Source organism: Rhamphochromis sp. 'chilingali', assembly GCF_963969265.1.
Source record: "Rhamphochromis sp. 'chilingali' genome assembly, chromosome: 22".
Classification (NCBI taxonomy): Eukaryota; Metazoa; Chordata; class Actinopteri; order Cichliformes; family Cichlidae; genus Rhamphochromis; species Rhamphochromis sp. 'chilingali'.
The window spans coordinates 15,929,150-15,939,149 of NC_137950.1; the positions used below are offsets into that span (position 1 = coordinate 15,929,150).

The window sequence follows — 10,000 nt, forward strand, 5'->3', positions numbered from 1 at the left end:
CTGTTTTACAGAAGAAAGTGAGGGTTTTAGTCCTGAAACAAGGTCCAGTCTAGTCTCAGAATCGGTAATGTGTTACGGGTCCTCCTGGAAGATCAAAATGATTATTTTAAATGGAGAAATTACATTTCAAGTACCCAAATTTTTAATCACAATTTTTAATCACAGAAACAACAGCAACAAAAAAAAAAACAACCCGTAATGTCTGTCATTTAGACTGCAGCTTTTTACTTGAAGCATAAACATACAGCTCACTAAAGCCCGTTTACCATTAGTACCTACTCGGATCAAGTTGACTTGGATCGACTGGTTTTCCATTACAGTATTATAGCTCCCACTAAGTACTAAAGGTGATGCAGTGTCCTGGGTTTGTGTGCTATCCTGTCTAATCTCTCTCAACTGTCCCATCAAATAAGAGCAAAAATGCCCACATTCACCCTTTGTGCATCCTGTGCTCACCGTGTATGCAGGGTTTTGGAAAGATGCAGAACTCTCATCTCCATTTGGCTGAAACATATGCAAAGGATTTTTTTTTTAAAAGCAGGCCCATGTGTATGCAGATGATTGCAGATTCAGATCCCGTCATTATTTGCTTTCAGCTTCTAATGCTTGAATACTATTCTGACATCTGTCTTTGTGGATACCTGCGTGCTCGAAACAGCTGGTACGCCAGAGCCATATGCTGGGATCCCAAAATCCTCCTAAAAAATGCAAGAAGTAGAAGAAGTTTAGAGATTTAAATAAACAAATAAATGATCACCACACAATAAAACAAATAAGACTATCAGAGCGAGATTTGAAAGCAATTTTTGTAAGGGTTCAATGTGTTACGACTCGCTCAAATGAAACTAATCTGCGAAGATTTGTGATGAATGTGATGGCAACCTCGATGGAAACTTCAGGCTTGGAATCACTTCCTATGCGTTCAATCACAGCTTGAGCCTCTTTCCCATATAAGGGATTCTCAACAAACTCCTGAGGGAGGAAAAAAATAGGGTCATGAGACAGAGCTCATCAAAATATAAAACCCACCAGATCACAGAGCAGTGTTTTAATACAAGAATATGATGCTGAGGAAAGGTACTTTACTTTTTTCATGCAGTTACGTAACACAATAAACAGCACATACAAGATTTGCACTACGTTTATATTAAAGCCTTGAAATGTAATTTATACACAAAGTCTGAGCACAAGAGCATAATTCATAGGGGAATTGTTAGACGCAGACATGAAATAAAAAGGAATAGAGAGGAATCAAAGTCCACAGGAGAGCAGTGTTGTTGTTTACTCACCTCATTTGTTGCCATAGGAGCGGAGGTGGCTTTAGGCAAGTTGTTGGAGGGTAGCGGTTCTCCACCTTCATACGCTGGGTTCTCAAAATTCTTCCCTGATGTCTCCACCGTGAATACGGACGTACAGGGGACCTGACATCACACAGCACACATTAGCGTTATGGATCACCATAGACAGGATAAGAAAGTATAATCTGTATTAAATCTCACAAAGCATTTTTAAACAGTTAACGAATATATTTTGTTTTGCTACTGACCGCCTCTCCATTCTGCAGGCCTTCATTGTCTTCTCTTTTCATGCCATTTTGGGTTGAACCATTCCTGCAAAGTATTATTATTTGGATGTAAATATCATACTAGCATATTCTGATAATGCTCTGTCAACAACCTTTAAATACAATGAATGGATCTGCTTTTATATTCATTTTTATTCAGAGTGCTATTGAATATTGAATAAAAATGTTAAAATATATCAAAATGAAATATGAATTCTTATTCTTATTATTTTAATATTTGTAATAAAATTTTGTAAAAAAAAAGTGCGTATTTATCATTGTTGTGATTTTACTGTTTATTTACTTTCCCATTTGATTTTAAGTTTACTTATGAATTTCTTCTTTGTTGTTAGACCATCACGCAGTGTAAGGTTTGTGGAACTGGTGCTCAAAATTAACAGTACCGGTAATTACCAAATATTTTTTTTAATGTTTTTGTAACAGTTAATCCAACAGTATGCACAAGTTCTGATTAAAATGATACTAAAATAGGTTTTGTTTTTATCTGTGAATTTTCAATTGTATTGTTTCTCCCCACCAAAAAGCAGAAAAAAATTATAAACCATATTATTATTTTTGTCAGATTAGAGGTTTTTTTTTACTTTCATTCCTGAACACAAAACCAGTTTTAGTGTTTGAATGTTACACTTCATTAATTTCTGACTTTTCCGATCTTACCTGAAGTTTGGAAAATTAGCCATTGATGGCATACTGGGCATTTTGGGCATGCTTGGCAAGTTGTTCCGCAAACTCTCGGCCAGATTCGACTTCTTCTTGGCAGCATAGACCAGAGCAACCAGCAGAGCCACAACCGCCACCGTTACCCCGATGGCTATTCCAACTGCCAGGGAGGGACAGAGGCAGGCAAGCAGGCAAGAAGTGACGTATGAAGAAGCTCGTTAGAATTAGAAGGACATTTTTATTTTGTTATTATCTTATTTTTCTTTAATTAAAATCGAACATACCTGATGATGCAATCACATGGAACACGCTTATCTCGCAGAAATCTCCTTTCCATTCTGAAGGACATCTGTACAAAAAGCAAACCACTAACATAACAGTTCCAACACTGCCAATGGTTTAACTTTATCTCACTGACATTACATTAACACCAGCATTAACACAGCAATTTAATCCAATGTTTTATTTTGACAGCTGGCAGGGAAAAAAAAAAGGAAAGACAATCTTACATGCAGAGAGCCTTGTTGTCATCAAAGTAGCAGGTGCCTCCGTTTTGACACTGGCAGGGAGGCGGCATGGTGGGTGGTGGATCAAACCCTGAACAATCATAACATTGAGAGGTTTTTACTGTGCTATGGCAGGAAAACAATCATTACTGAGACATCAGTACTGATGATACGGTGTAGCTTAATTTAGTCACTTTATTTAGTTATTTATGTAACACTAATTCAAAAAACAGGCCCTTCAAGGTGCTTTATATTGTAAGGTAAAGACTACAATATTAGAAAGAAGCCCCAAGCCACAATCCCTTCTAAGCAAACACTTGGTGACAGTGGGAAGAAACTACAAGCAGAACCAGGCAGAACAGTGGCCTTTATCCTTTCTCCCATTTACTGTTGGTCTCTCACACCTGCTCAAAATTTCAGTTCATGTAACACTAATATAAAAATTCAATTCAAATCAAATTTATTTATACAGTGCTGAATCACAACAACACTCACATCAAGGCTCTTTATATTGTAAGGTGGACTCTACAATAATACATACAAAGAAAACCCAACAAGGATACGACCTCCTATGAGCAAGCACTTTGGCAACGGTGGGAAGGAAAAACTCCCTTTTAACAGGAAGTGAGAAGGAAGACAGGATAAAAGACATGCTGTGGAAGGACGTGTTACAGTAATGTCACAAAATAAAAGTCTGAATACATTTACAGTAAAAATGTCACATCAATATGGTGAAATAATATTATCCTCACTATTAGCTACCAGCTGATGTGAACCCCAGCAGAAATTGGCTGATCTGCTGCGAATGAGGTTGAGCTCGACTTCACAGCCTGCCTGAGTTAACACTGCCCTTGATTTTATGACAGTACACATGTTTACTAAATCTATTTAATCTATTCTATTTAGTCCCACCAGCTTCACTGAACTCTGTGTTAATTTGATGCTGTGTAGATAACAGTGAAAGTGATAAAAGGTTGTCAATATTGCTGCAGGAAAGATCACAGAATAAAACAAACAACTGATGATGAATTGATGCATTAATACTTCTAATCCTTTTCTACTTAATTTGAGCAGTCTAAGAACTCAGTCATCCAATCACACAAGTTCTTTTTCCTATGCCTAAGAACTTTTAACTCAGGACTCAGTGCCTTGCCCTATGATACTTCGACAAAAAAAGGCAGGAGTCTTACCGCCAACCTTCCGACTGACAGATGATCTGTCTCTTGAGCTGCTGGCACTCCCAGCTAAGACATGATGCCTACTATTTTATTAAAAAGGACAGAGGAAATTTAAAAAAAACTCCTCTTCTCACCTGCATCACATTCAGTTTTACTGCCTGGGATGAAGCTGGTGCCCTCGGGGCAGGCACAGCTGTACCCTCCCGGTCGGAGCAAACACAGGTGGCTGCAGGTTCCCTTGCATGGATTCTTCACTGCAAAAACAAATAAATAACATATATTTCATGTTTCATCATCATCACCATCATTGTCCAGGCAATCTCCTCTCTTTACAGTTGTGGCTAATAGAATAATAATGTGTTCCTCTGTTATTCATGGTTGCCTTCTTCCACTTTCCTGCACATTACTGCTAATGCTGAACACACAAAAAAACATAAAAGAGCTCTTCTGGGTCAAAGCACTCAATGTTCACGACGTTTAATGGACTATTAACGTAATATCACACAGAAATAAAATGGATACAAATGAAGAGGCTTTGCACACTGTAAACAAACAAACCCTGCATGCACAATTTGTGGACATGTGAGAGAGTGTGCAGCTTACTGGCTATGGTGTTGTATCTCTGCTGCTGGTACACAGAGACCTGGGTGAGCCAGGGTCCAGCAGTCAGCAGCTTGATCTTGTCACCCTGGCCAAACTTGTCCTGTCGAAACACCTCGCCCTTTTCCTGAGTGCTCCAGTAAACATGGTCTTCGAATACACTCACACTGAAGGGGTTCCTTACATCTGGGAGAGATGCAGAAATGTTTGAATAGTTTTACTCAGCTCCAGTAACAGCAACCGTTTGGAATATGAACGATGGATTAGGAAATTAGGATCACCTATGTACACGGCCGTTTTACGCTGCTCTCCTGATGGCAGAATAGACTCTATGCGGCTCTCCTTGGAGTCTGACCAGTAGATTCTGTCATTGTTGGTGAAGTCGACTGACAAGCCAGTGGGCCACCCAAGACCATCAGACACAAGAACTTTTCTCTCCTGACCATCAAGCCAGGAACACTCAATTTTGGCTGTGGTCCCACGATCTGCCCAGTACAGCATTCTGCAGCAACATGACGGACATGAAATAACGGCTCATTAAGACCGTTTCATTGAGATTTCCCAGGACAGCTACAAATTCTGAAACTACAAGTATTTTGAAAATCTTGGCCAACACTGATACTGATGCAGGGTTTCTAACCAGTCCCCCTATGCTAAGTTGACCCTCCACCTCGGCATGTTCAGCTGATATCTCTGCTTATGTCCACAAATACAAAATCACAGTCATCTTGGCAAACACAGAAGTCCTGTGATGTTTCATATTTGTACAGTCTTCATATGTTGCTCTTGAAGGTATATCATTGAATCGCTAATAACATCTAATATGGGCCAGTGCAAACTGGGTTCTGGCATAAAAGATACTGTCGTTATTTAGCGTGTAAGAGGTGAGAACTCTGTGATTTTATGTGACTCTGTTGTATATGCACTGACTCATGTGTGTTTCTGGGAGCTCCTCTCTTATGTTTTTGTGCTTGATATATAAATTAACAGACTGTGTGCCTGTGTTTAGAAAATCTAAACACAGGTGCAATCTTACCCCAGTCGTGGGTTCACAGCCACAGCAGATGGGTGACCCAGGTCAGTCTTGACAAGGTGCTTCCTGTAGCGTCCATCCAAGAAGGCCACTTCTAACCTCTGCAGCTTGGAGTCTGCCCAGTAAAGGTTTCTTAAAAAAGGAACAAAATTATCAGAGAGCTGAAAAACATTCTGGTGCTTTATGGGCAAACCCCCTAAAACTTTAATGTAAATAAAATATATTTTAATAAATTTGGATTAGGATTAAGGCATTAGAGCACTGAACTACTGTAATCAGGTAAACTCACCTGGCGACCCAATCCACAGCGATGCCGTCTGGGCTGGTGATGTATTTGACGCCGAGATCAACAGCAGCACCGATGTTATTACTGCCATCGTCCACTGATGGTATGTATGCTCTCTTTATGGCGCCTGGCATAGCGTCTTTACCAGCAACAGTGAAATACACCATACCTGACAAAACACATTTGTTGTTGGTGTAATTTGTGTGCACCCAGGTGTACTATGTGGTTTTTATAGTAGGTAGTCTTAATTATGGTCAAACTATCGATACCAATGCTAATACTGACCTGAATACCAACACAAGTTGTCTTTATAGGTCAAAAGTATTGATATCATCAATACTGGCACTTTATTTACTTGGTATCAGATCGATAGTATCACACAGCACTGATGTTAATCAATGGATATCTTACTGAATCCTGTGTTGTTGTGGTCCCAGTCGTAGTCCAGAGCCATGATGTGCTCCTGTTCTTCGATGAAGTCATGGTAGCCCTCTGTCTGCAAGTTGAACCTCCGGATACGAATGTTCTCCGGTAGAAGCAGCATGGGAGCTGCTCCTGTTGGACACACACATACATGTTTACATGTTTTTGTCACTGAAAAATATAAAAACCAATCAAAAGTGTATTCTTATTGTTTAAAGACATTTCATTAAGGTGCACAGGCTGGTCTCTGAGGTCTTTAAGAGTTTCTAAGAGTCTCTCCACCAATAAAATAATCAGTATGGCCTGCATCTACTTGTCTTTTTATAAAATATACATTGTAAAATATATGAAATGTATAAATGATGTAGGTAGTTTTTAACAGCAATAGAAACAACAGTTATTACTTACAACAGCATTCTTGCTGTTTCAAATCTAGCAAGAGAAAAGGCATGCCTGCTAACTAGACCCACCATTAAATCATTGATGAATCTGTTTTTCACACTTAGATGAGAAAGAAGACTGTAATGAGGCCAAAAATATATTTCAGTAGCTGTGAAGTCTTCTCAGCTCCAAAGAAAACCCAGCGGTTTCTTACCCACAGCCTCGCACATTTTGCCATTGCCCACTTTCCTGTAGCCGGGGGCACACTCACAGTCGTAGCTGCCTTTGGTGTTCTTACAGACCTGAGGACAGGTGCTGTACACCTCGCACTCATTGATGTCTGAAAAAAATCACCAGCCAGGATCAGAAGGAGTGTGAGTTTTACCCAACAGATATTTAACTAGACATGTATATTTATCATAAACATGTATGTATGAGTGTGTGTACCCAGGCAGGTGTAGGTGCTGTCTGGGTCCACTGTGTATCCGGGCCTGCAGGAGCAGATGAAGCCTGTGCCATCAAGGTTCGTGCACTCATGCTGGCACAGATTCTCGTCACAGTTGCGATCGAGGCCAAAATCTGGAGGACAGACAACGTGCAAAAAACAGCTTTTGAGCCACACGCAAGAGCTACTTATAGGCTTAGTTTACACAGGCAGATTAATTCAGATATAACCCAGTAATCTGGTTAAATGTATTCACCATCACTGAACATATGTGTAAGCACCTCGATAGAAGCAGATGTTTTTACAGTTTACTGGCTGGGAGCACTGCTAGGAAGAAAGACATCAGCTCAGAGTAGGAACTGCTGCTGCCCGTCAATCTAAAAAAAGCACTAAAAGAGCTAAACAGTTGCCAGTGTTTTAAAAGGGTGACATCCTAGGAAATTCACCCCAAGGTCAGACTTTGCAGTGCTCAGAGAAACTACAAAAGAACCCAAGAGGTTCCTCTCAGACTTTCCAGGCCTCAGTTAACACGTTAAATGTTAAAGTTCATGACAGCACAATTAGAAACAGACTGAACAAGTATGTCTTCTATGGAAGTGCCCGAAAAACAGTCTCCTCTACAAAAAGGACATTGCAAGTTTGCAAAGTTACAACTGAATAAACTACAAGATTTCAGGAACAATGTCCTTTTGACATACAAGATGTTTTTCCATGGACAAACAAACACAGCATATCAGCTGTTAAACACGGTGGTGGAGAGGTCATGATCTGGGCTCATTTTGCAGCCACACAACCTGACCTGGGCATGTTGCAGTCATTGAGCCACAAACTCCTCTGTCTGACAGATAAAGCTTGGCTGAAATTGGGTTGTGTAACAGGACAATGATATGAAGCAAATCTACAACAGAATGGCTGAAAAAGAAAAGACTCCAAAGTCCAGCCAGTTTGACATCCTGTGGTGGGACCTTAAGATAGCTGTGCATCAACAAATGCCCACAAACCTCAATGAAGGGAAGCAATGTTGTAACGAAGAGTGGGACAAAATTCCACAGTGGCGTGAAAGACTAATAAACTCATACAGAAAATGATTACTATTGCTGATAAAAGTGGGTCTAAAAGCTGTTAAATGATGGCCTTTAGTTCTTACTGCTTCTTTAGCTTAACCTTTGCTAAATAAATAATGAGACCATGTCATGTTGATGTTCATGTCTGGTTATGTTTAAGTTATTTTAGGACCCAGTAAAGACCAGATGATTTTTATTATGTCCTGGGTGGCAAATTTCATTAGAATATTGAAGTACCGTAAATGTCGGGCTATAAGCCGCTACTTTTTGCACAAGCTTTGAACCCTGCGGCTTTTAGTCAGGTGCGGCTTTTCTGTGGATTGTCCGTGATTTTTGTCATATCGTAAGACGATTTGTTTTGTGTGTTCCGCTGTTGTACGGCACTACGTTGCCTGGCGGAAGGATCGGGGTTCAAGAGTGGTATGTTAGTCACATGTCCGTCCGCCAGGCAACGTAGTGCCGTACGAAGTAGCGCGAAAAACAAACTTCAAAGTAGCGCTACGCGTTCAGCGGGAGTCGTGGATGATGAGCGGCGATAAACTTGCAAGTTATGCCCAAAAAGCAAGTTATGCCCAACTCCACCGGTGGATTCTGACAGCGTGGAAAAGTGTGAAAACATCCACGATCACCAACGGATTTTGAAGGGCTGGACTGCTGCATGATGGAGAGGAGGACACCGCCACGGCCCTTCTGAGGGTGTTCGACTCTGACACTGACAATGAGGATTTCTTTGGTTTTGAAAGTGACAACGAAGGAGAGAAGAAGAGTGGATGACGAAGCCATCATGAGCCTGTTTGTATCCGACACTGGAGAAGAGGACTTTGGTGGTTTTAGTGCGTAGGAAGAAGAGAAAGATGGTGGTGAATGACTGACTTTTCTTCTTGTTAAAGCTGTGTCACTGCACCTGAGCCTAAAAGGTAGGCCGAATCTATTGTTCTGGTGTGCTGTAGGTTATTGTTATGTACTACATGTGCAAATATGTACCCATAACTTGTTTTTCAAAATATTAATAAAAGTGATGTCTCCAAACAGCCATCTCTTTCCTGACAATTCCCTTTGTGCATATTCTCTTACATATGATAAGTCAACATTGAAACACCTGCGGCTTTTGGTCAGGTGCGGCTAATGTATGTACAAAACAGGATTTTCCCCTGATTTTAGCTTGTGCGGCTAATATTTAGGTGCGCTTTGTAGTCCGGGAAATACGGTAATTATCTATATTTGTGCTGTGCAAAAATCTCATTAATTTGACAACAGTTATAATACTGTTATCCTATAATTCTCTCTGATTATGAGAATATATCTCCTCTTTCTGTAGAAGAGCACATAATCTCAATTATGTAATATTTTACATAGATCCATGCCATATTTCCTACTGATTGCACAATACATTTGTTTTTGTTTTGGTCAATATAATGCTTGGATTCGTTTTTCTGCCTGAACCAAAACACCGTAAATCTTTTATTAAAGCTCCGTGAAAACACCATCATCACTCGTCCTAAAGGATTCATGCTGTTTTTTCCCAGGAACATTTAATTCCAGCCATTGAGTTAAAGTGAAAAGACGATGCTGTCCTCCTGCCAGGAAGCTGAAGAAGTCTTTTGTTGTGGCACTTACTGCAGCCCATTTCGTCTGTGCGGTCTCCACAGTTGTCATTGTGGTCACACACATATTGCAGGGGCACGCAGTGTCCGTTGGTGCATTTAAACTCCTCCAGTGTGCAGGGGGCCAGTGTGGGCTCGCGGCCTGTGAAGGACACAGTCGAGATGAATCATCAGCACAAGTATTCAGAAATGGTTGAGTGGGTATACAGCCCACCTCTGAAAGCGTCACCTCCAC

The 10,000-nt window shown here is 40.5% G+C and overlaps 1 protein-coding gene across 1 annotated transcript in view; it reads right to left on the reverse strand.

Annotated features, from left to right (window-relative positions):
• Positions 1-1,414: 1,414 nt before the first annotated feature.
• lrp2b (low density lipoprotein receptor-related protein 2b) overlaps positions 1,415-10,000 on the reverse strand; it is a gene marked incomplete at its 5' end in the record, with an annotated part of 43,788 nt that continues 35,202 nt past the window's right edge. The window contains 13 exons of the mRNA XM_080872605.1: positions 1,415-1,610; positions 2,243-2,405; positions 2,530-2,594; positions 2,755-2,842; positions 4,064-4,183; positions 4,533-4,715; positions 4,811-5,031; positions 5,566-5,694; positions 5,852-6,017; positions 6,260-6,403; positions 6,867-6,992; positions 7,100-7,231; positions 9,779-9,907. Coding sequence (XP_080728731.1) covers positions 1,517-1,610; positions 2,243-2,405; positions 2,530-2,594; positions 2,755-2,842; positions 4,064-4,183; positions 4,533-4,715; positions 4,811-5,031; positions 5,566-5,694; positions 5,852-6,017; positions 6,260-6,403; positions 6,867-6,992; positions 7,100-7,231; positions 9,779-9,907 — 1,760 coding nt within the window. The 3' untranslated portion in view covers positions 1,415-1,516. The remainder of the gene's footprint in view (positions 1,611-2,242; positions 2,406-2,529; positions 2,595-2,754; positions 2,843-4,063; positions 4,184-4,532; positions 4,716-4,810; positions 5,032-5,565; positions 5,695-5,851; positions 6,018-6,259; positions 6,404-6,866; positions 6,993-7,099; positions 7,232-9,778; positions 9,908-10,000) is intronic.